Source organism: Sander lucioperca, chromosome 6 (assembly GCF_008315115.2).
Source record: "Sander lucioperca isolate FBNREF2018 chromosome 6, SLUC_FBN_1.2, whole genome shotgun sequence".
Classification (NCBI taxonomy): Eukaryota; Metazoa; Chordata; class Actinopteri; order Perciformes; family Percidae; genus Sander; species Sander lucioperca.
In genome coordinates this window covers 13,494,359-13,521,963 of record NC_050178.1, presented here as the reverse complement: position 1 = coordinate 13,521,963, position 27,605 = coordinate 13,494,359, and the positions used below count along the sequence as shown (strand labels likewise).

At 39.8% G+C, this 27,605-nt stretch overlaps 1 protein-coding gene across 2 annotated transcripts in view; it reads left to right on the top strand.

The window, feature by feature from the left end:
* igsf21a (immunoglobin superfamily, member 21a) overlaps nt 1-27,605 on the top strand; it is a 220,206-nt gene that overhangs the window by 183,732 nt on the left and 8,869 nt on the right. Inside the window, exons 6-8 of one of the 2 annotated variants that reach the window (XM_031302022.2) lie at nt 14,016-14,499; nt 20,920-21,005; nt 27,123-27,315. In XM_031302022.2, the coding sequence (XP_031157882.1) occupies nt 14,016-14,499; nt 20,920-21,005; nt 27,123-27,315 (763 nt within the window). Of the gene's footprint in view, nt 1-14,015; nt 14,500-20,919; nt 21,021-27,122; nt 27,316-27,605 lie in introns of both variants that reach the window. The other variant, XM_031302021.2, reaches the window with a different exon arrangement.

The following is a 27,605-nucleotide window of genomic DNA, read 5'->3' as shown; positions in this document are numbered from 1 at the left end:
AATTAAACGCACCATTAACTGTTGTTGGTGTTGTTTCTCTGAAAACTCAGACAGCGGCAGTGGCCATGGTGCAGCTAGGCTGCACACTGTGTCTTTAGTTGCAGACTTGTATGTCCTGGTGTGTATATCCCTTTGAAGCAAATACAGCCACTCTTTAGACCATTTAGCTGTCAGCATTTTAACCACTAAGCCAGCAACGAGCTACAGTTGCTAGGTGATAGCAACAAATACGGTATTATGGTTACGTAGCTGCCCATTCTATTCGCTTAAACTGGACAAAGTTATAGTTCTACCATGAGTTCTACAAAAAAAATTTAAGAACTGCAAGTGCCTTGGAAAATACTTGTTTTCTTAATTTGCATGTGCCATTCTGGGGATTTAAGAAAAAATTTTATTATACTTTTGTAGTAAGTTTTTGTAAAAAAAATAAAAAATATATAGCTGCAAGCAGCAATGAAGGGGCCAAGCAGTACACTAGCAGGAATGGCGTTGCCATGGCATGAGCAAGCACTCCCAGCAACTTTGATGACAATTGGATAAAGAATGGCTGAGATATCAGCTCATTTACTTTGTTACAGTGCCCCTAGAGGCCAAATTACACCAATGTCCTTGTACGTCCTCACAATCAGCTACCATGTCCCTGTACCAAGTTTGGACTTCATACATCAAAACGTTGCTGAGATATGAGCTCACTTCCTGTGATTATAGCGCCCCCATTGTGGTCAAAGGTCACCAAATTTATTTTACGTCCTCAGGATTGAGTCTTGAGTCCATGTACAAAGTTCGGTTTCGATACATGAAAGCGTTGGTGAGATATGAGCCTACTTCCTGTGATTATAGCACCCACCTAGTGGTCAAAAGACTCCAAATTGATTGTGCGTCCTCAGGATGCGGTCCCAAGTTCATGTACCAAGTTTGGTTTCGATACATGAAAAAATTGCTGAGATATGAGCCTACTTCCTGTTATTATAGCACCCCCTAGTGGTCAAAAGACTCCAAATTAATTGTGCTTCCTCCGGATTGGGTCCCAAGTCCATGTACCAAGTTTGGTTTTGATACGTGAAAGCGTTGCTAAGATATGAGCCTACTTCCTGTGATTATAGCGCCCCCATAGTGGTCAAAAGTCACGAAATTTCTTGAGCCTCCTCCTAATTGGGTTATGAGTCCAAGTATTGAGATTGGTGTTGATACATGAAAGCCTCCTCGAGATATGAGTTCACTTCCTGTTTAGCGGCTTCGCCGTCGATTGGCTGTGATGGGCAAACGCTTTTGAATATCAATACGCAATGAAATAACTTTTGTGTGGCTTGGTCTGAAGATCATCTGTGCCAAGTTTCGTGAAAATAGGAGACATTTTGTGACCTGTGAAAACTTTTTAGTGTTTTTGATGAAATCCAATATGGCGGCCGGATCAATTACGTTGACGTCACAAATTGGCATGTGTCGGCCTTATGCTGCATTCATAGACATCGGAAAAACATTTTTCTTAGTGAAAACGTCATCATTCACGTCCCTTCCTGTGGGAATCAGAGGTGGGAAACTCGGGCTAGATTTTGCTAACCGAGTTTCCCAGTTGGTGACGCGTTGTTGACAATTGACGTTTGATGTAGGCGACTTTGGACGTTGGTTCACTGAACACATTTCAATGACAATAAACTGTTTATTGTGGACAAATGCCTCTGCCAAGAAACATACCATACCATAACAACACCTTATCCATGTCCTTTCCCGTTCGTTGTCCTGCAGATAACACAAACACACACCTGTCCATGTGCTGTTTCTATGCTTGTATAAGAAAACAGCAGCAAATTTTTTGTTATTGTGGCCTCCATGTTTTCACACACCTCATGCTCTAGGCTACGGCCAACCATTTATGGCAGTCATGCAACAAGTTGTTATGCCAAAGGCCAATATAACAAAAGAAGAAGAACACGCATCCCGGCCATGTGAACGCTGGCAGTCGGAAAAATAACGTAATCACAGGGGCGGTCTCTGTTATTCCCAGGTGGCGCAGATGAACGCAGCATACAGACCTCCCACATTATTAACAGACACCGCTAGTAAGTTTTAATTCCAAACACATCAAACGTGATAGGCCAAAACGAAATTTTGGTAATTACAGCGCCCCCTATAGGTCTAAGGTCACCACATTTCTTGAGCCTCTTCCTAATTGGGCCCTGTACCTATGTACTAAGATTGGTGTTGATACGTGAAAGACCTGCCAAGATATGAGTTCACTTCCTGTTTGCCAGCTTTACTGTCAATTTCGTTTGGCTGTGACGGGCAAACACTTTCAAATATCAATACGCAATGGAATAACTTTTCTGCGGCATGGTCTGAAGATCATCTGTGCAAAGTTTCCTGAAAATTGGACCAATTTTGTGACCTGTGAAAACTTTTTAGTGTTTTTGATCAAATCCAATATGGTGGAAGGTCCAACATGGCGGATATTGACATCATGGGGTGCGTTGAGTCCAGCGTCATCCAAGGATTCCAACTATATCTTGATGTTCAAAATCGGGCATACGGTTCAAAAGTTAATCGCATGGATGCAATGCCAACTTTTATTACAACTAAACTAACTAATTATTACAACTTTTATTACAATTTACAACTAACTTTGACCCATTGGTGGTGCTAGACTGCCTGTGGTGCAGACCTTAAACTTGAAAATGAATTATGGCAATGTGCCAAATTTCACAACTTTTTACTGTACGGTTCTATGGGCTGCCATAGACTCCCATGGCAGAGGAAAGATGTGTAATAATAAAATAAAGGTAAATAAATAAAGGTAGAATCACTAATGGTGCCTCACAGCTTCGCTGCTTGGTCCTCAATAAGAGAGAGACAAAGAGAGAGAAAGCGAGAGATCAGGGGTTATTCATAAAACATTCGGGGCTGTAGCCGGGGATGCCCAGGCCTAACGACGCCTCTGACTAGCGCCACGTGCAGTGATGCTTCTGTTGCCTCTAATGTCCGTTTCGGAGCCCGAGAGAGCAGGGCAGGTATTTAAGAGACAGCGAAATGAGGCACAGAAATCTGCGTTGTCATTCTGTCCGGTAGATACAGATTAGGAACCGGGTTTTGGTATCCAACCCTAATCAAAACCCAGTAAACAAACTCTGACAGGTTTTATGGATAGATTTTACAGTAAAAGTACAGTCTTACTATAGGATCCCCAGTCCTTCAAACGTCTCTATTCTTTTGAGATCTCATTCTGTGTCAGTTAGTCAGTAGCAATAGCAAAAGGAACTATTCATTTGTAAATGGCATGGTAAAAAGTGGAGTCCTTCACGAGGTAGAACTTGCTTTCATATTTGTTTTTGGTACATATGCTATGCTTGGTTGTCTAAATTGTTACTGTTATATGATAGCAAGTTAGCTCTGCAACCTGCGGTTAAATGTTGCAAATTGATTTGTCAAATCTTCTACCAAAGTGGTAGTTGCTATAAAATAATCAAAGCTAAATGTAAAACTACTGTCAAAGTTAATAACAGGTTGTGGAAAGGCCATTACAAAATAAAAATAAGGCAATAGGCAGGTAGAGTTATTTTTAATCATTATATCGTGTACATAGTATTACAGTTGACATGATCCTCATTCACTGTAAAGAATGAGCACAAATAAAACATTTAGACTGGTACCATTTGGTCTATGTATGCTGTTGTCCACGGTCATGCTGCATAACAAAACCTCATTATTAGGTTTGTAAGTATTTGCTTGAATGTTGCTGCTTTGGCCCAGTTGTGTGACTGCAACTTCAAACTGCTCCCTTTGCTTTTTGGAGAAACTCATTTAGTCTTTGTCGGTGCTGCTGCCCCGGGGCTTGTTGCAAAATGAGCTGTTGTCAGCTCTATTTTCAATGTCATATCATTGCAAGCCTGGTCTCAATAGTGGCTCACAACTTACAAAGAAATTGCCCTGATTTATTGAGCCAGCTAAATATGACCATTCTGTAGTATTTCTTATTTTAAAATTATCTTTGTTTCTAGCTAATCCAAAGTATATTCCACCTTAGTTTTTAAGAGACTGCAATGAATGAATTACTTAATACACTGACTATAAAGATTTTCCTCCATGTGACACATGTACATGGATTTAGGATAGAACACATTCTGTTTTCTGTCCTACAGCGTGTAATTGTGTGACATATCTTCAGCCCATCACTCACCTTCTCTGCTGCTGAAACTCTGATCCACGCATTCATTACATGCAGAATCAACTACTGCAATAGATGGTTCATCTGCAAAACCCTTAAATTAACTTCAATACATCAAAAACTCTGCTGTCTGTCTCCTCACCCACACCCATACGCGCTCGCGTGACCAAATCTTCCCCATCCTTCAGAATCTGCACTGGCTCCCTGTTTCCCAACGCATCCAGTTTAAAGTCCTCCTCCTCACCAACAATCCGTCCATAACCAGGCCCCTTCCTACCTCATAGACCTGCTCCACCACCACAATCCACCGCCACATTTTGATCATCTTCATCAAAATGAGGTTTACAAGGAATACTGAGTGCACATTGAAACATTAATTTACAGGAAGTCATAAATCATGTTTAAACCTTGGTCAGTGTGGGCAGCAGAAACAAGTTGTAAACACACAAAAATACCGGACTGTCAAGCCACGGAGCGGAGTTCACTTCCCAGGGAAAACAAAAGACCCAGGAAATGTGTGTTACTTGGGAGTGTTTTAATCCAAACCACAATCTTTTTCCTAAACTAAACTAGTGGTTTTGGTGCCTAAACCTAACTTTCGACGCTCACTTTTTGCCTAAACTTAACCATAATGTCCGAAATGACCAGCAGCTCACGGTGCTATGTATCCGGCCAGTGTTACGTGACCAGCCGGCGGTCTCCTAGTTTCATATCTTATGTTTTGGTGTGTATAAATTCATATCATAGGGACCCGTTCATGAGAATGCATTGGCTTATTTAAACATCTAGCCGTTACTGAGCAACATTTCCTTCATTTGGAGTTGTTTAGTATTTGTTTCCATCTGATACATGCTATTCACTCTCTTTTATCTCTGTTTTGGTCAATACCAACTCCTGAAGTCCTGGGGAAAATATCTGGCTCCACTATGTTCACCAGCTAGTTCCTAACTGTGTCTGTCTGACGTTTGGTGCTGAGCAGGAAGTGTACAGCTGCCTGCTGCGGCCACTGCAGACATAATGAGAGCAGTGAGAGTGAACCAAAACAGTGAAGTTGTGTCAGGACAACTAAACAATGAGATGAAACTCACTATGAAGAAAGAAACAAAAATCATTATATAAAGAAATTGATTGTACCTGCTTTAAGGATTCATTTTAATAGAAGTTAACCCACATTTTATGTTCCCAGAGATCAGGAAGTTGTTCTATTTCATGCTGCAAGAAAACACAGCCAAACAGGGTCCTCTCGGGGCAAGCACTGCTTAAAAAGTGGCTGCTGTTATTAGAAAATGAAGAGAAAAATGGTTAGGAAGGACAAAAGCAGCTGATTATGCTGCAGATCAGCAAGAATCCCTTCAAGCAATTAAAAAAAAAACAACCGGTGAAGCTGCACAGTGTTTGTGCTGCAAATGATATTTTTATCATCAGGTTTTCACATAATTGATATTTTTTATATTTACCTGTCCTATTTACATTTTTTAAATAAATACTGATAAATTAACAGATTTAAAAAATAATAACAATGAGCATCATTAGAATTGCTCTGTGTTCACTTTCTCTCATTGTAAAAAAAGAACCTCATTTGCTTTTAACATAATTTCATGCAACGTTTACTTTTATCCTAAACAGAGACATACGCTTTGTGTGTTTTGATGAATTCGCTTTGGTCCTCCATAAAGAAAAATATATTCTCTGTTGCTATGCAAAATCCTTTTGTGTCTTTCCAGCATCCATTGTAATGTCTGACAGTTATTCTGTCTTTGTGTAGACATTTGAAAGTGTTGAAGTTCATCCAACACTGCTACTGTTGCATGTTATACTAATATTAAAAGCAGTTTTAGAAGGCTTGTACTTTTCTTTTTGCTCATTATGTATCTGTTTTTTGGTTCTTCAAACGTCACATCAGGATTAAGTAAAGAATTTACATGCATATGTGCACAGCCAATAATGTTGAATGGTCAGGTATTTTATTTATTTTTTCAAAACGAACACATGATGATGTGTAAATGTATTTGAAATTTGTTCAGCATTTGATAAAAGCAGCAGCCTGATTCCAGACCTCTGAATCACTGCACACATCTCTGATTTGGGTGGAGATTCAAATAGGTCTGCTGTTGCACTCATTGACAGCTGTGCCCCCCCAACATAAGCACGGGGTCGTCATTGATGTGAAAAATGTGAAATGCTGCTATAGCAACCGCTACCACAGCTTCCATGTCAACTAAAGAATGTCATTGGTGGAACAAATGCATCACTCACTATTGAATGGTTAGGTCAACACAAAACAAATCAAATACAGTTCTAAAGATACTATAATCACAAAGTTGTTTTTTTTTAATGTAGCATAAAGCATTGAGAAAGTTCATTGTTGCTATGCTTACTTTCTGTCTAGGGTAGGGCTCTGTATTGTTAAAAAAGTATTGATATTATTGTCTCACTGACTCTGATGAGATTTACTCCTTAGCTATTGAATTTGGGTATTGAATGACGAGGCATTTTTCGATACTCAATACGTCAGAGGCAATTCGGTCGGTGCCTAAAAAGAATTGAATTCGGTACCCAGCCCTAGATGAGGGTGATATGCGCGCTGATTTGAGGTGTTTTGCTGTTTGATTTTGAAAAACATGCATTGTCAATGGATGAATATGATCCTATCCAAAGCTGCATTATCATGGACTGCATTCAGTGAACATGCCTCATACTATCTATCCTCTGCAGATGTCACCAAAATAATGAAGTTGCTCATCCTGGCATCCTTGCATCATAAAACGTAATGCTACTTGGGATTTTCTATCCTATGAATGTACTGTGATATACAGTAGATTCCCCATATATACATGATCAGCATGTGCACAGCTTAGTTGTATTGCATCATCACATAAATTCTTTGTCTTGAGGTTCATATTTTTTTCAAAAGATGTTACTTCCTAACACTTTTTGGAGACACCCAACATGCCAAATTCACCCAGTGCAGCTTTGAGAGAGCTGAATAGTGAAAGTGAAATTGTCTGATATTATGTTCTGAGATCTGTCAGCATCTGATGTCACTAAAGCAAGCTGGTGAGATATTAATAATAGCTTCCCAGTGCCACACATTAGAACATCCTCAGAGCACAAGCAAGCACTGATTGAAAAGAAGAAAGATAATGACAGTTAATAACAAGAAGGAAAGCTGATTAAGGCATGGCCAGGATCCTTCTCTCTGCCTCTCTCCTCTTTTTCTCTCCCCCTTTCTCTTGCTTCTCCTCTCTCATTGAATCATTGTGTCACCATGAAAATTACCGCCTTGTCCTTCTGCCACCGCCATGATTAATTGCAGCAACATAAAGGTGTATATGGACCAATGCATTATTGTTATATTTTCAAATTTGAGATGTTGGTGGGGGAGGAGGGGGGGCGTTTGGCACTGTACAGAGTGCAGGTGCTTTCAACACTGCCTATTCATAGGAAAAATGCAAAACCCTTCTCATGCCATTCCAGCTTAATTTTACCACTGCCATGGCATAGTGAATGGGCTACTTCTTAGAATTACATCTCGCTTGTTTCTGTGCTAATTCATTTCAGAATGAAGTAAGTGGTTTGTGTATGGTCTCATTGTCTGCACACAGTGGACTATGAAGTATTTGGGGATTTATAACAGAGGCGTGATTGATAATCACTTTATTCCATGCAGTAACACTGTCTGTAAGAGAACAATACGACAGCAATGCCAGAAACACACCAAAATCCCTTTTTACATGAGAGCAAGCACTTTTTTCCAAGTACTACTGCAGCTAAATGTATTACCTAACAAGCCAGTGTGTTGATGTGAAGACAATATAGCTATTTTGTACACTCTAATGCATGCTTGCCAGTAAGATGTACAATTGTTTGGCAATTTCAAGATTCAAATTCAGTATTCCCAGCCATCTTAAAGGACAAGAAATGCACAATGTACCGCTCAATAAGCAGTTTACTTGATTTTACGACATGAAAAAACACAGTGGATGCGGGGTAATCACATGAAAGGCGACTCCTTAAAAGCTCTACCCAACAAAAGTACCCATGTCACTTGGTGAAATGCAACCATTTATTGGAGACATTGTATCACAGTGAGAGACATCCTCTGTGGTATTTTGGCAGCTTTATAATCACTTGTGGAAAATGAATCAGTGTTTGCTCTCCCATTTGAACGGACTGAAAGTAGTGAGGCGTTCGCTGTTATCTCTGCCTGTCAAACAAGGAAATGTGGGAAATTAGATTTTAGAAAATTAGTAGATAGCTTAAAGTAACACAGACCAAGTCAACCGTGATGATAGCTGTCCCCCTAATTATGCTTAGATGAATTGTGGATTGATTCATATTAAAATATTCGAAGATCAGGGTCCTGGTGCCTTATTTTATTTGGCCAAATGACATGTAGTGTGGCCAGGGACATTTGCCACGCATCTCTCTTAATTCCCTCTTATTTGGCTGCTGTAAGCATGTGTAGTATACATTCAGAAATACCATCAAAGTAATTTCACAAGATGTCAAATCATGGCCTTGCAGAACTGCATTCCACTCAGACAAATCGTTTTTATCGCCAAGTCACCATTTGTTAGCATTTAATTGAATAGTGTCTTTAAAGTTGGCAGTTGTGAGCCTGATATATTTAACTGTAAAGTCAAAGTGTTTACATTTAACTCAATTATAACAATGGTCATTGTCAGAGTTCTACTAAAGCTGACATTCTGCTGATTGGCATTCGACTTAACATGATTCCCTTGTGTCTTAGAGTATTTGCTGACTACATTGCTGGTGCATCAGTCACAAACACTGCAAAAAATATGCAATGAATCGAGGGAAAAAGTCTCAAAAATGAGGATGACATTTGTTTAACACTTTTAAAAAAATGCCTTGACAAAGAGGAAGAGTGGTCGCAAATCACAATCAATGACAAAGACACTTAACAGGATATTCACCAAACAGCATTACAAACAAGTTCCCTCAACCCCAAAAATCTATTTATAACTGTCTGCATTTCCATATTCCTATACTATGTGTGATCTGCTTCAATGAAAGGGGAAATAAAAAAGGAGCAGAACTGCAGGATAAGTGAAATAACCGAAATAACACTTCTCTCCCTGCAGCTACATATCTGTTATCCCATTCATTCACGTCTTTGATGAAACATTAATTGATTCCCTTTCTTATACCTCAAGCAGATAGGTGCCAAAGAAAGATACTTAGTCATGGTCGGATCACATGAATAGGTAAACTGATGATATTTTGCTGGAGGTAACACCTCAATGAAGGTATTAGTTTTGACTCTTTCAGAGCACACGCAACACACGGCTCTATGCACTATGTTAAGTCATGTGGATGTTTAATCAATACTTCTTTTATGCGTATAAATGAACTTCTCTGCTAATGTTTATAGAAACAAATCAGTTATCCAGCCTTACAGAATTAATTCCCTATTATACCATTCTATAGCCAACACAGGTGTTATTGTGTACCCACACAATGTTGTCCAACAAAAGCTACAGAACAGGTGCATGGATCGTTCTAATCCACGCTGCTCACCCTCCACCTGCTGTGATAATTAATGAGGTGTTTTAATACACAGTGAAAAAGCTTCTTCTCTTTGCAAGTTATCGAGTCGCTGTAGGAGTTAGCAGCAGATGCAATGGGGTCATTTCGGAGCTGAGGTTGATGTTTCTACTTCCCATTCCGCTATTGGATTTTAAGCTCTGGCTCTACAGAGCACATTAGGTGAATGCAGATGGGTATTGAACACTTCCAAATGATAACATTCAACACAGGGCTAATCCGTGGAACTTTATTCGTAAATTAGCCTTATGTGCTATAATGGGCTACAATCAATACACTTGGGTTCATTTACACATTTAGAGCAGAGGTTCTCAATCTTTTTTCAGCTAAGGACCACTTACAAGACAGAGAATATACCGGGGACCCCCTCATGTATGTCCCTTGGAATAGTTTGAAGTAGCCTATTTTTCACACATCTATAGTTTTGTGAAAGAACAACACACGAGAAATGTATTAGAAAGATATTAGACATGTATTAAACATATACATGTTTAATACACAAGAAACATATACATGTTTAATACGTGGCTAATATATTTTATCAGTGTTTTAAAACACATTTGCAGATTATTAGATCAGTAGATTTGCTAGATTAATAAATAATATAGGAACTATTATAGAATTATTTTAATAAAAATGTAAGTATTATTCGTTGAACTATACAAATAAATCCACATTTTTCTATCATGGCAGAGGGCCACGGACTTTAAGGATCACTCATTTACAAAAACCAAAGGTTCAAGTGGATGCCATAGACGTCGAAAATAAATGCCATATATGAAGAACTGTTATGTTTTTATGTACAGGACATGATGTATGACCTCAAGTTTATTATCTTACCAATGGGCAGGTTTCTAGAGAAGTGAAAGCGTATAAGAATACCTGACACAACTTGCACCTTCCCTGCCACTTAGCTAATTTGAAATGAACATATATGTGGAGCAGAGAGTAATAACTTATCTCTGGTGTGTGTGTGTGTGTGTGTGTGTGTGTGTGTGTGTGTGTGTGTGTGTGTGTGTGTGTGCACCTTAGTAACACCCTTTTAAGGGGCTTTGTATTTTTACATTTACATAACAAGATCTTATAGGTGTGCACTAATTAAAAACTAAGGTTGTACTTGTAGGCATAGTCATTAGTCATCTTCCAAGAACAGATTGCACTGATGTGAGATTTTAGAATGCCTCATTCCATCCACTTCAAGTATTCAAATGTAGTTCTCTTCTAATGAAACATAATTAAAATCTATTGAAATGATTAAGGACGGCTGTTCATCAACCTCTACAGTCACAGCCCAAAATGAACAAATGTACTTAGAGAAAAACAGTTGAAAAGCGTGTTTGAACTTACCTCTGTACTAAAAATGTAGAGTAGGTAGATGGGGCCATAGAGCAACTAAAGGCTAGGTAGGAGCAGCAGGATGTTTTGAGGACGAGTAGTTCAGGTTTGTTTTTGTTTTATTATTTTTAATCCATGGTACTGACAATAACCAGTACTGCAAAACGCCTTTTGAGCAAGGGCACTTAGCCCACTTTGGATGTATACCAGCCTGCTCTGATGTCAGGCATTAGAAACTTTTTAGAGTTGGCTATAAATACTATGATACAACCCAGCAGCCCAACACAGCTTGTAATATAATAATGTGGCATCTGTCTTAGACAACATAACCTCAGCAACAAGGGGGCATACACAGACAGCCCCAACAGGGTTTTAAAACATATTGCTAAAATAAAGGTTACATTGAATGAAACTTAGAACACTTACAAATTATTAACCAGGCTTTGTACATTTAAAATAAAACTCCTCATTTGTAAATGAATTCTGTACAGTGAAATTTAAAATACTATGTATGTGCCCGCTGCACTTTTTCAGATAGCAGTATTGAACCCCTTCACTTTTTACAGTCTAGTTTATAATGTTATACATGTCATGGTCTCATTCAAACCGATTTAAACAACCTGCCAGCAGCTCAGCACAAACCCCCAAAATTACAGATAGAGGTCATAATTAATCTCAAATAAAGGTAAGTTAGCTAGAAATAGAAAATGACATTGTTGAATCTCTGTGTTATTCCTCACATCACATATCAAACAAGCAGTCAGTCCACCACTGTGCTTCTTCAGTCAACACATTCATGTTACTATGTTTGGCTGGACCGCAGAGGCCAGCCCCAGGACCTAGATATTCTGTCACTGAGTCACTGATTGATGAAGATTCACCTTTGGCCATTGCAAAGCTCCTTATTCATCGTGTTTCAGGCAGGCTTTAGTGATGTGTTCATCGCGCATGTTCATATCGCGATGACGATGAAAACACTATTGCACTACATATGAACATTTAATATCTATATTTACATTACAGACACAACCCCTGAGTATCCCTGTAACAATTTGTCCAGAAATAAGCATAGTGACCATACACGGTTCAGCCATATATTAGGTTTTGACCTAGTCTTGTAATTTTTTGGAAATAATTTACTGTGTCTGTATCTCAGCAGGAACAGCTGCCCTAACAGGTGCTGTGTGTGTGTGTGTGTGTGTGTGTATGTGTGTGTGTGTGTGTGTGTGTGTGTGTGTGTGTGTGTGTGTGTGTGTGTGTGTGTGTGTGTGTGTGTGTGTGTGTGTGTGTGTTATTGTTTAACTATATTCATGGGGTCCAAAAACCAGGAATACAGTATACTTGTGGGGTCCGGACAGCTTTGTGGGGCCAAAATGTTGGACCCCACAACTTTAATGTTAGTTAATATGTTAGGGTTAGGGTAAGGGTTAAGGTTAAGCATTTAGTTGTGATGGTTAAGGTTAGGGTAAGGAGCTAGGGAATGCATTATGTCAATGATGGGTCCCCACAAAGATAGTGAAACGTACTGTGTGTGTGTGTGTGTGTGTGTGTGTGTGTGTGTGTGTGTGTGTGAGTTCATTTTTTTATTTCTGATATATCCCCAAAAGTAAGAGATAAAACATACATATACACATAAATATTAACATGGAGAAAATGCATATTACTCCCAACTGTAAACATTGTTGCTTTATTGCACCACCTTTATTGTTTTTGCCCAAATAAACATTACCTTAATTAAAAATTGTTTTGAGGAGTAGGGCAGATGTCAGGACACTATTAGTGCAAATATGATATAAATCCAAGCAAAGGGTGAAAAATTACACAAGTGATTTTATTCTGCACCTTTTTTTGTCTATGGGGTGAGTCAATATATTGATCAGTTTTAGCACTTTTTGCTGTATAAAATATCTTTTGCTACGACCATCCATTTCATGAAGGGGTTATATCAATATTATGAACAAAAAAACATTGTTTTGTTTTGTTTTCCCTCAGGTGGGGGTATCTGAAAAACTAAAGCCTGTTTGAGGATTTTTGTCTGTACAAACTGTATCCACCCTACCTTTGTCATCAAATTCCACCCCTGGCTTCAACCAACTCTTCACAAAAACCTCAAACAATACAGTTAAATGCAGTGTTCACAATAATGACTCTTTGATCTTTGGCAAATTGAATTCAAATGGCCAAATGTCCCCAAAAAAGCTGCAAATTAAATTTTCTTTCTTCAACAAGAAAATTATTCAGCATATCTTTCTGAAATGGCAACACCCCGGGCAATGTCGATACAATTTTATTTCAACGCTAATATCTGGAGGTTATGTGCTGAAATGGGAGCATGAATTTCCTGTCAGGGGATTAGGCCCCCTGGAGATGTTAATGAAATGGAGACGAAACTACTGTAGGTTAGTATTGGAGAAAAACGTGTAATGTAAAAGATGTCACACAAGAGACAAAACATTACGGAGCACTTCTGTGTCTTTCAGCTCATTGTTTTGGTTTTGGTTCACTTTGGTTGACTGCTTTCATCAATCCCATTCTGTTAAACTTCGCTGTACACTACTCACCAAAACGAAGACAGACAAAGTTAGCGACTAGCTAGTGAACATAGCAAAGTATTTAGCATCTGAAGAGCCGGATATTTTCCTCAGAAGTTGATGGAAACTAAAACAGAGCTAAAAGAAGAATATTGGACTTACATTCACCAGTTGGCCAGAAACTGGACTTCAAATGAATACAAATTTGTCTCTGTGCCTGCTGGATGTAAAAGGGTTAGGGTTAGGGTCATTCACACTTTATCAATATCAACTTTATCGTAAGAATGCTGTGCATTCTTTGTTCTTTTCTGCTAGAGTTCAGTAGAAAATATAATGTCTTGACATCTCTTGTCCCCTCTCTTTTTTTCTCCTCTCTGTCTACTTCTCACTCTATTTCCATACTCCTTGCCCTGTCTTAGGTGTACTTCAAGCGTGATGGCGAGCTGATAGAGGTGATCTCCTACACTCAATCCTCCAGCGAGCAGGGTGGCGGCTCAGCGGGGGTAAGAGGAGCCAGGCCGCTCATCAGCAGGGACCTGGATGACACTAAACTGCAGCGTTCCCTCTCCCTTCTGGACCCCGAAGGGCGGGCGCCGCTGCCCCGTCCGTACACAGAGAGCATCCAGCATGTCCACACTCAAGGCCAGCAGGCTAACGAACCCAGCCCTGCCACAGAGGTCATCCCAGAGACAGTGGTAAGCCGGGAATTCCCCCGCTGGGTGCACAGCACAGACCCTCTCTACTACTTCAGCCACACTCACATCCCACAGAGTGATGGCTCTGTGGTGGTGCAGGCCCGACTCACCTGGACCCTCAACCCTCAGCTGGATAACGATGCCCTGTTCAGCTGCGAAGTCAAGCACCCAGCACTGTCCATGCCCATGCAGACAGAGGTCACTCTAGGTGAGTAGGATACAGACTAACTTATTGTTTTTGCATTCTTATTCTCCCCCACCACCTTTTCTCATCTGTCCTCTACTCCTCCTCCCACTCCACTCACACACACACACACACACACACACACACACACACACACTTTTCTCATTTCTTCTCACTTTTAATCTCCGACTGTCTCCTTGTATCCCCTTTCCGTACTTGGAAACCGACTGGGCCCCCTTATGTGTCCCTTGCAAATGTACTCCGAACAACACTGATTTTCATTTGATGCCGCTTAATTGCGTTACAGCTGAGCAGATTGCGAGTTTAGCGGCGAATGCAAAACTCCAAGTGACTGACAGGGCAATTCATCGAGCTGTCTGTTGCTATATTGAGTTAACTCAGTACTGTTATTGAAAAAGTCAACCTAAATTAGAGAAGTCAAATGAGAATTTAGACACACTGACCAATGTTGTATCATTGGCAAGGCGATCTCCGAGATGCTGCCCTGCTTCGAACTTCAATGAGCACCTCCCTTAAGCTCTTCGGTCTCACATTTTACTTTTTGTTAGCCTCTAAATTTCATCACTTTATTTGAAGGAGAGCAGCGGAGGAGAAAGGAGAGGAAAAGCTGTGGGATTATTCGTTTGTTCATCTGCAAACTATGAAAGCAGAAGATGTAGTGATGCAGACCCTGCATTCTCGAAACAGGAGTCATACTTCAAGCGAAAACTTAGCATTACGTTTTAATAGTGTGTGATCTGAGAGAGAGACACACACACACACACACACACACACACACACACACACACACACACACACTCTTATTTTTTTGTAATCTAAAAACAAAGATGGCTTCCAGCGCATCCAATTAACACTTCAAAGGCAATACGTTGGCCTTGGTTCTCCTGGAGACAAGCCACACAATCCTGACATGATAAACTGAGACATTATCTTCCGTGAGATGCTCGCAATGGTTGAAGGCAGAAAGAGAATCTGAATGAGGAGATTGTGGCTGGCACATATTTGCTTACTGCATTGTGTCAGTATTTTATCTCACATCACCACCTTCCATGTAATTAAATGTATCCCTCTTACTATGCTGGTGAGCAGCTGTGGTCACTCGTGAGTGAATGTATAGAAACTGTCATTATTACCCAGAAGTGGAAACTCTTAAATAGATTTTAGAAATGACATTTAGAGATTTGAAATCTCCCATAAACAAGGCACGCCACTGCTTTCTCTAGCCATAAATGTGGTCCGTTGTTATAAAGGAAGATCTGTGTTACATAATCCGAAACATAATCAGTACATTTGAGTGATTGCGTTGAAGTCAATACTACACAGTAAAGCTTGCTCACCTTATTTGTCCCAAGTAGCAGCTAGATGTTTTGGAAATTAATAAAACGCATTGTATGACACTCTGCACACTAATGATGTTGCAGCAGGTTGAAGTATCCATTTGTCCAGCTTTCTTTTAATTGTGCACGCACATATTGTTGCTTGAGAAAAAAAAAAAAGTTTTCGATTTTTGAGTTCATTTTAGTTCTTCTCTTTTTGTGTGCCAAGAACATTTCCTGCCAGAATCCATATACGTATCTGGGTAAATAGGGTGAATCTACAGGGTCTCAATTAGTGAGGAAGGGACACTCCTTTCTGTTGTACCTTTTGGATCAATCGGTTTTCAGCTACCACTGACAAGAGGAGTGTGCATTTTAGATAGGAATCTAGTGGAGAACAGCTTAAAGGACTAGGCTGGCATGATATGTTTTTTATACTCAACAGATGCCATGAAAAGATCAAACCCCCACTCTGCCTGTGACACTCAGCCCAAAGCCCTTTGGTTCCTACTGAAGACATAAATATTTAAAACTGCATTGTGTAAGAATGTCTCCCATCTAGCGGTGAAACTGTATATGACAACCAACTGAGTGTTACTTTCTAGCCCCTCCTATTCTGAGCGCGTTTTAACTCCTACGGTTGCTGTATTATTCCAAGAAGTACGACTTTGTCCGTGAGTGTTCCTTCCAGTGTAATAATAGTTGTACATTTTTGTTATTTTGGTACCATTTCATTGCTAACATCAGCTACCAGGTTCCCAAACATATGCAAGCTAATGTTAGTAAAGTATCAGTGCTATCGTTATTCTGTATATTGTACGAGATTAATAGTGTAAGGCAATGTTCACAGTGTAGGAGAGAAGCAACGGCTAGATGTACGTTACCTTTCGCTTTCTTTGTGTTGGCATTCTAAACTCTGATGGATGTATGAGGACTATGGTTAACTGCTCCTCAGATCTCTGCAGGGTAAATCCAGACAGCTAGCTAGACTATCTGTCCAATCTGAGTTTTCTGTTGCACAACTAAAACAACCTTTGAATGTACACATGTTCCACCAAAACAAGTTCCTTCACGAGGCTCCACTCGGCACTTAGCCATGATGATTGTGATTGGTTTAAAGAAATGTCAATAAACCAGAGCACGTTTTTCTCCCATCCTGGAATGCTGTGTGGACTAGTCAGACCCTCGTCCGCAGCACTGTGAAGGTCTGGCAATGCAAGACTATGATATGACTGATGCTATTGCAGCATCTATGCTACGCTGTCCTCTTTAGGAGCCGCCATTGCCTCTCCGTGATGTCACACACTTAAACCACGCCACCTCACAAGATGCTGATTGGCCGGGCCATGGTGTCTCAGACAAACACATTAATTGAGGCCTGACAAGATAGATTTTCGTGTGATCTTGTGATCCCGCAATTTTCACGTGATCTCGCGATATTGCGAGAAACCAGCTGCCGCGCAAGGTAAAGTGCATCTTGTATTGACTCAAAAAAGTGATAAAGGGCCATTTCACCCATTGTAACAGTGTGACTCGTTGATGTGTTTTGAATAGTTTTATACACTACTTATTAGTATGATCAATATATTTTTTGTTTTTTTGGTCTTTTCATGAAAAGTGTTGATCTTAGGTAAAATATCAAATATTGCCAGCCTTATCCTTTAAACCACTTAATCTTTTTGAACAGAGTAGAGGATCTGGTGTCTAAAAAAGTAGTTTGGCCCTTATTTAAACACCAATTGTCGCAATTGGTATTGTCACTTTTTTTCAAATGGGAATATCTCATACCAGAAATTCGTCTTTTAAAGTGTAATAACTGTCACTGATATATCCCAAGTGGATTGAAATATTGTAGACGATTACATGCAAGATGGAGACAGCGGCATCAGTTGAAGGTATAATGGCACGAGCTGTCTTCTCCAGACAAAGTATTGCAGTAAAGATCTCTTTGCCTCTCTCACATGTTGATACACCCTGGGGGGAATAGGCCCTGTGAAACTCTTGCTAAATGTCAAAGGTGCTAATATTTTGACAAGCCTTTCTCTCTGCTGTGTTTGAAGGCATTAACTTATCATTACCTTTGTTCTTTTAAAGAGATGGAAGGAGCATCGCCAGACTTTTTTTTTTCCCACCACCTATAGAAAAGAGAACAGAAATTGTGCGTTTGTTGATTTTAATTGGCGCATACTTGAAATTCAAAGCATTCACATACCTGCTTTGGGCTTGATCCATCATGGAATGGAATATAAAAGGTAATATAAAAAGGTAATAGGGTTGAAATTCAGGTCGCAGGTTGTCTACAATGGAAATTTAATTTGGCTCATATCGTTGACAAAACGGCATACTGTTTAACTCAAATTGAATGTGACTGTGTAAAACAGCTCACCACAATGATTCCCATCACTTACATACCCTATTCATTTATATTATGCAGCCATAACTGGATAATTGCACTCAGTATCTGTCTTAGTGTATATATATATATATATATATATATATACACACACACACTCTCTTGGTTCTCTCAGGTGTGTTTGGTCAGGAAATGAAAAGGAGGTATTTGCAGTGCCCATAAGTAATAAATATTTCAGAGATTTAATACTGCCACATGAAATGGAAGGACAGTCTGACAATCGACCAATGTTGTATTGCACTTCATGAATATTCATGAGTGGCTCCGTGCTCGCCATACAAATTGACCTAAAACTGGCGCCGGGCCTTGGGAGTCTGAAAAAGTGCTACACCTCTATAAGATCACGCGACTGGCTCATTCTGCACGCCTGGATTGTATTCATGAACACAGTGCATCTTAATAATTAAAATAGGTTCTCTGCTTTGGATTTAGATGAGCTAAGGTGTTTATTATTCAACATGGTTAGACAAGTGGTGGAATTCTCATTTCGTACACTGTGCAGCAATGAGATGGGATGCAGGCTTCCTCACATCTCCTAGTCATTGCTTTGCCAGCCGTGATAATCAAAGAGCAGATGCTCAGTTTCAGGAAGGTGTCTGTGATCTTTGTGTGTGTATGTGTGTGTATTTTGGGGGGGGGTGTATGCATATACATTGTGTATGGTTATTTGTATGTAAATGTGTGTGTGTGTGTGTGCGCGTGGGTGCGTGTGTCTTTGTCTGTTTGCCCATGCGAATATGGATTTATTATGTGTGCCTAGTATGTTATTTGTGTCTGTCTTCACCTGCAGCTCAGTTCCACATTAATCAATCTTTCTCATCTCCCTGCTATGGGTCAGCTAGTCTATCCATGAAAGACATTACATAGTGCCGGATTTGTCACAATAGAGCGATTCAGCAGTCAGTCAGGCCTTTTAAATGTGGTTGCATGCCTCTCCAGCTTATCTTTTTTTTAACGAAAGCAGTCACCCAGCTAATGCAACAGGTTCCCTAACTGTTTAAGTCTGTTGTGCAGCTGGGCAAACCTGTTGATGTCTTGTCTTGCTATTAAAGCGCACCTGCTGCATGTTTTTCTGGAGGGTATGTTTATTTTCTGACCCGTCCTGAAGTGATAACTGTTCCTTCTTGCAAACTGAAGAAGTTGGATCTTAGGTGACCGTGGCTCATTTTCCCTGTGAGGCCCTCACCCTCAGAGAGAGGCTGTTTTATGTTCATCACACTGCGTGCTGCCCTCATCAAAGGTGGTGACGTAGGATGCCAACTGTCACTGTTGGAGCAAATCCCAGAAATCAGCCATCATCTTCTCCGGCCATATGCCTTGCAAGCTCTATGCGACGCCAGCCATGACACCAGTATTTAAAAATACCCTTCCGTTAGTATGTGGGCGGTGGAAAGATAGTGCTTCACACTGCCAGGCCAAAACTAGCCTGTAAAATGCTATCCATCTTCAGCGTGAGATGGAACCATGTCAAACTGCTCACATGATGTCTTTGGTTGGGTTGCCAGTATAAATACGTAGATGTTTTCCTTTTAATCTAAAAAAAAATAAGCTACTGATTCCAAAAAAATCTTCTTAGACTTTGCACCAGTTTGGACTGATTTTCTGGACAAATGGACCAGTTTATGCAGAATAACAAGTTGTCTGTGGGTGCTGAAATCTTTCCACAATTTGAATATCTGCTATTTTCATTTCATGCAATTTAAATGCATTTGCTTCTGTTTTATAAAAGGATCCCTAGACGTTATACACTGCATGGGCAATGCCACAAGCTCAATACTATTTACAGATATGACAGCGTAACTCCTAATCCATTAGTCTGCTGCAGGCTTGTATGGCTGCCTAAGAAAAGGCAGTGCTTCATTAGCCACAGTGGACACTTGTTGCCAGATTAATAGCCAAATACTAAGGTCATTTGTCTGTTTATTTATGTTTCCTTTAGTTTAACTCATCAATGGAAAACAAACACCCAGTGTGATTTATATGGCGTTTAAATCAAATTAATTGAAGAACTCCTGGGGTGGACTTGTACAGGCGTTACTGATAGGATGCCCTTAGCTTTTGAGTCTCATTCCATGTGCTGCTCAGTTCGTTTGTCTAACATATGGAACTGCACAGCGTGTGGAGCCGTTATCTTTAGCGCCATTGTTAATCATCTCAAATTGTGCAGAACCTGCTTATACGGACGTGGTGCAGTAAACTGTGCAGTTTAGCTGTAATTAAATGACTTACCTTTTTATAACATTATGCAAATCACTCATTTTATCTTGACACTACATACACAGGACAATCACTGGCCCCTCACAATCTCAGAATATTAGAATCTGCCTCGCGCCCCATTGTTTTAGTTGGTCCAAATGAAAGCCATCTGGGGGCTGCTGTCCACACCAAGACAAGGGAATTAGCTCTCTGAGTGTTCCTTATCTCACTGCCTCCACACTCCACCCGGTGAACTCCCATTCTCCTCTAGTAATGAGTAGCTACCCAATTTAGTTCCTTTTCTCTCCAAGGGGGAATAAATCCAGCACAGTCCTTCTGATGAAAGAACCTGCAGGTCCCTCGCCTCCCGCCCCGTGACCTTAATTGACAGGAAATTGTATTTGTCTCGCTCCCTCTGTGACAAAACAGGTGTCCGGCAGGGTTTGCTCCCCATGCTCAGTACGATGACCTCTGTCTCTGTCTTTCTTCTCTTTTCAGCTGCTCCTAAGGGTCCTAAACTCTCTATGTCCCCCACTAGGGCAAAGGTAGGGGACACGGTGCGCATCACTGTGCAAGGATTCCAGGTAGGATCGCCTGGGGTAAGTGCATGGGGCTTTAAAAAAATGAATGGTCAAATTGACACTTGTGTACTGTACTGTATATGTGAAAGGTGTGCCTGTTAAATTGTCATTTGTGGCTGTTGGACATGGACATATTTTGCCTCAGTCTTTTCAAGTATGCATACAAAATACAAATGTCAAAATTTGGATTCACAATAGTATACAGGCTATAAAAATAGTAAACATTACTTTTTTTTCAAGTTGTTTCATATTTATACTTATTAAAGCATTAGGCAACTAAAATCTTAGCTAAGACAAATAAACTAAAAGAGATACATTTGTTTATGAATGAATAGGGCTATCCGATGTCCATGTCTATCAGTCTTAGCCAATGCTATGTTAGTCATTTGTTGCTGCTTTCAGACTTCCTGCTCTATAATCCCAAAGAAAGAGCTAAAGGTTCCAACAAAGAGATTGTTTTGTGTCACTGTCATCCCCTGCCAAAGAACCATGTCCCCAGTGTGAATGGCCTGTGGACGTTCCTGATCTCTTTGACAGGAATGACACATTGAAGCCAGGCAGCTGTAGTCAGTCAGGTGAAGAGGATAGGGCTAATCCTGATATAGGACCTGTTAATGGCCCACAGCACAAATTGCCTTTGTTACTTCTCAGCCATTGCTTCAGGAATCTCTAGGAATCATAAGTCAGATTTGTTGTGTGATATTATTTCACTCTTCTGAGACATTTCCATGCAAAATGAATGTTCTGTATTGTCTTTGGTTTAGTGCACCAAGCTATTGAATGTAGACAGATTTGTACACATGTTTGTGTCTGCCCAAGGACCTCTGGAATCTTTTAAAGTTTTTCTTTGACCAGTTTTAAGATTGGTTATTATAAATAGGCTTGACTGTGGCATACAGCCAGTGAGGCCCTTCGGCAGCATAGGCATCAGACGCATGCAGTCTGATCAGAAAGCAAATTTCCCTTATCCTTCTGGAACTAGGCTTTAGGGTTTCATAAGTAGATAAGATTGTGTGTCAAGACTTGATAATTTTGCCTCCCGCCTTTCTGATAAAATTACACACCAGTTTTCCCTCTGGTTTATTGTTTTAGGAATATATTATGGATGATCATCCTACAGCATGTTCTTTTTTTTTACTTTGTCTTCCTTTTTCATATTGCTTTATGTATGAGATAAAGTAGGACATTGATGGTTTCAGGAGCACAGTGCACAGACCTTTTTTTTTCATTTGGACTCTATGCTCGTGGGGTTATGTGACAGGAAGGTTTCACTTTAAGTGTTTTGTTTTTTATTTTAATGTGACCTTTTCCCAAGAGCCTGGCTCAATCTACTTACTGATATCACCTCTGTCATGATTTAAACACAGACCTTGAATAACTGTTTTATTTACATTTATTTTGAAAGGTTAGACAATTCACAACTACTTCAGTAGGTCACTTTAAGCTGTCAACGGCACTTTTCCACCAAGCATGATTAGAGCAGTTTATCTGAACTCTAAAGTGTTTGTTTGGGCATGTAAGAATATCATTTGAACTTTGGTGCATGCCAACCAAATCCACCAACATCTCTTGCTTCAGGGTAGGATTTCTAAAATGTGCCCTTTTTGAGTCAATGGAGAGGGATATTGACTCAAAAAGTGCGGAAATGTCCTTTTCGGCCAGATATGCGTCACCTTCCGCTTTCTTTGTGTTGGAATTCTAAACTCCTCAGATCTCTGCAGGGTAAATCCAGACAGCTAGCTAAACTATCTGTCCAATCTGAGTTTTCTGTTGCAAGACTAAAACAACTTTTGAACGTACACCTTCCCGAGGCTATTTTGCAGAGGCACTGTGGCTCCGTCTGGCGCTTAGAGCTACCCATGACGATAGTGATTGGTTTAAAGACACAATAAACCAAAGCACATTTTTCTCCCATCTCGGAATGCTGTGTGGACTAGCCAGAGCTTCCTCCACAGCGCTGTGGAGGAAGCTCTGGCTCTGTCTCTGGCAAAGCGAGACTACAGATTCAACAACACGTGGTACCAATTACACTATAAGAGCAATAAACTGTGCCAGATTGTGCAGTTCAGCAGGAACAATGACTTCTTCCACTTCCACTACAACTTTGAATTTAGCACCACAGTATTCACTCGGCAGTCAGCATGGCGTCCGCTCCGCCAAGGCAACCCGCTGGTGCCAGCGCACAGGTAAGACATGTGAAAGATATTAGCCTTTTTGAATATTATATTATTATATATTATCCCCGCAGTGGCATTTTTGGGGGGAAAATAGGTGGACAGCTGGAAATGAAGCATCTCTAGCACTAAAGTTAGCATTAACTAACGTTAGCTTCACACTAGCTGGTGTTTTTACACTAATTTCAGTGTCCAGCTCAAGTTTTTTGACTTTAACGTGTAGTGGTCTTTGTTAACCTCTGTTTGTCAGAATAGCTCGACAGTGGCTGCAGCTGTACAGAGCCTTATAAATGTAAAAATTATAGATAACTAACATTGCTAAGTTAATAATGTTACCTTTTCATGGTTAGTTTAAACAACATAACTTGTCCTGGTCCGCTTTGTTAATCAATCAATCAATCAAAGCTTTTATTACGGACACACACGGTCCAGAAAACAGACAGTAAGACATACAAATACAAAAAGACAAGTTAGTGTATTCTGATACATAAGTTAGGGTGTGGTAGAAGCCTTCAAAGTTTGCCCAATTGGCATATTTTGTAAGGCATAACTGTCATGCTGTAACGTTATGTGTGTAAAACGCAATTTATCAGGCCAGAGCATTAATGTGAAGTCGTATTTGTCTACTCTAGGAGCAAATGAAAAGAGACCTTCTTCACTGCAGCCACTGTCGAGTTATGGTCATTCTGACAAACAGAGGTTAACAAAGACCACTACACGTTAAAGTCAAAAAACATGAGCTGGACACTGAAATTAGTATAAAAACACCAGCTAGTGTGAAGCTAGTGTTAATGCTAACTGTAGTGCTAGCGATGCTTCATTGCCAGCTTTGTCCAGCTGTCCACCTATTTTCCCTTTATGTGTTAATGACAAAAAATCTATCTGTTGTATGTATCTGTGTATCTGTTCAAAAAGTCTAATATCTTTCACATGTCTTACCTGTGCGATGGCACCGGCAGGTTGCCTTGGTGAGTTAATACTGTGGTGCATACATTCAAAGTCGTACGTGGAAGTGGGAGAAGTCATTGTTCCTGCTGAACTGCACAATCTGGCACAGTTTATTGCTCTTATAGTGTAATTGGTACCACGTGTTGTTCAAAACAGTTTTTTAAATGGAACTTTGTCACTGGCATCAGTTTATTTAGTAAAAATCACATGTAAATATGGTGGATAGAAAGCATTCAGTCATAGTTCTCGCAGTAACACAATTTCCTGAAGGCAACATGACTGAGGAGAGTCTTCTGCCTTCTTTGTTAGGCTGTCACTCATAATTCCACACCCCTCTGAGTTGAAGCCACGCCCCCAAGCAAAATCAGGGCCAAAAGTCTGAAACTGAAAAAAACTGATCTGAAACTGAAAAACTGATCTGAAAGTGAAAAAAAAGATTTGAAGCTGTAAAAAAAATAAGTTTTGAATCTGAAAACATGAAATGTGGAACTGAAAACAAATATAAAAGTGAAAAATGAAAATTTATAATTTATTCAAAATAATTCCAGAATTTAATCTAAATTTTATTCAAACTGAAAGAAAAATTGGTACACTTATTTTTTAATAAAAAAATGTTTGAATACATGGTTTTATTTTTTCAAGTTTTAGACCAAAACTTAAATTTTCAATTTCAAGCTTTAGTTTTTCAACTATATATATATTTTTCAAATTAACAAAACATTTGGCCCTGATTTAGCTCCATAGGAGCTGGTATTTTAAAAAGAGTCACTTACAGTCATTGGGCCCTATTTCAACAATCAAAAGTATCAATCGCCAAACGCAAGTAGCTTTGTGGGCGGATCTTGGGCGCTGTTGCTATTATACCGGTGGGATAAATGACTCTTGCGCCCGACGCAGATCTAAAATGGGTTGGTCTGAAGTAGCTACATTACTCATTCAGGTGTGGTTTGGGTGTAACGTGCAATAACCCAATCAGAGCGTTATCTCACATTCCCTTTAAAAGCAGGCGTGCTTGTTCCATGGTGGATTGCTATTATAATGGCGGATTTGCTAGGCGCACGCTCTTAATACATCCATGGGCGCACGCCAGGAGCGGTTCACAGCCGAGGAGACCGACGTTTGCTATTGATTTGTCTTTTTGACAAAATGTAAATAAAGAAATGTCACAAAAACATACTTTCTGATGTTTTGGGCTCACTCTCACTGAATCACGAGGTTATGAATGCATGGTGATATTTTTGCAATGTAGTCTAACATTAGACCGGGATTAGCTCACTATAGACGATGCAGCTCTTCTGTCTCTCCTCTCCCGTGCTGCTGCTGGGGCATTTGGGTTAAGTGGCATCGGCACATGCAGTTCAACATCACATCTCAAGTCCTCTAATATTTCCTCATTTATGGCATCAACACATCCATAACTCCTGGAAATGTGTAAAACAAGGTCATATTTTTCCTTGTATTTATGTATGATTTGCAAAAATGGGAACTGCTGGGTCCGTGAGATGAGAGAAACAAAGTGTATGCGCAGTGTGCACACTCTACATTACAGCCAAACATGCGCCCTTAAAATAGCATCTGAATAACGCGCCACTGACTTTAGACTAGGTTTTTCCTGGTCTGTGGCGGAATTGTTTTCTGAAACTGCAAAATGGCAATCCCTAATTTACTAACGTGAGTCTGTGGAGGGAAAAGTCCGTTGTGCGTCGGGTGCAAAATAGGAATGATACATGCGTCGGTGTACAAAGTCAAAGAATAAAAGTATTTGGAAATATAAAGAGAAAAAGAAACAAAACAATGAGGATACATGGTCAGCAATACAATTATTTTCATTGAAATGAATCACTCATAACACATTTAACATCAGACTAATAGATACAGTACTATAATACTAGACCTTTGGAATCCTGTGCTTGTGGAGACTGGTCAAGGGAGATTATTTGGGACTGAAACATTTGAATCCGTTTTAAAAAGTACTTGAATCTTAAAGATACTGGTATAGAAATGCAATGTGTTTGTTGATGCACATTACAAAAAAAATGCCCTCACATTTACTCTACATGAAAATAATGAATGCTCTTAAGATGCTCAAACAACTACAACTCTAGTCCAAACATGATTCAAAGCACACTCTGACACATTTTTCTCCTGACTCAAGGAATTAAGTTATCAAGGTCAAAAATATTAGATGTAATCCACAGGATAAAGGTAGCCCTACTTATTATTCATACTCCTTCTATCCACACAAAATGACCTATAATACCAGCACAATTATTTTCAAAGTATTTTTGTCACAGGGAGATGTTTGAATGAAAAGTATTTGTACCCATTCATGTCCCTTTGCAGTAATTGCTCACCACAGAAAGTTCAATTACAGCCTATGGAGGTCCCCTCTTGGCAATTTTTAAAAGAGTTTTTTTTAAAGTAGAGTTGCACTTGAATGAATGATGAAAAAATACTTTAAATATTTTCTTTTCTATGTCATTTTTCCTTCTCCAAAATGACTAGAAATAGTGATCTACACTTGTTCAGTGTAGAATGATAGTCCACTGGTGTGAGAAGGAAGACAAAGAAGCAAAACCTAATACCTCCAAGGTGGAATGGTACATGAGCTCTTACTGTGTCTTCTTATCATCTATGGACATGTTAACCCACCGATATGAATGAAATAATGCTTCATTGAGAGTCATATTTTTAAATTGGAAATAAGGAGGTGGTTCTCTGAAGGGTTAAAAAATGTGAGGAGAAAAAAGCTGTTATAAAGTGAAGTGTTGATTATTAATGCATGTTGTTAACTTGCCGTTGCATTAGGGGAAAATTGGAGCTTGTATTATTCATGTATCCTTTGCTCTTAATCTTTTGGCTGAGCCTCACAGACTTTCTTTGCACCACCCTTTCAACCCCCCCTCCCCCCTTCCCTCTTTTTCTCTCTATCTCTTTTTTCCTCTCCTTTCTCTTCCTTTTGTTCTCTCCATCCCATGTGGGTGCTGGGTGTTGATAGAATGAGGTGTTCCCCGAGCCCCTGTTCACCTGGACCCGAGTAGGGGGCCGCCTGCTGGATGGCAGCGCCGAGCGAGATGGGAAGGAGCTGATTCTGGAGAGAGTGCCAGCCGAGCTCAACGGCTCCATGTATCGCTGCACGGCCCAGAATCCTTTAGGCTCCACGGATACGCACACTCGCCTCATAGTCTTTGGTATGTACGCTCAATTCGGCAACTACGCTAGCAGTGAAATTGAAATCACATTTAAGTTTGATTAATTATTTAGAAGAGGATGAATATGAAACATTTTTTTCTTTCTGTGACTGTACAACTTGGGTGCACAATAATTATCAAGAACACTTATACAATTACACAGTTGAATCTCACAGAAAATTACATAAGTCTACAAAACTCATTTCATGTATCTACAGTATCTTTGAAAAATACTTATGAGATTTATGTGACCGCTTTTAGGTATGAATCATTAATGCAGCTAAGTGTGT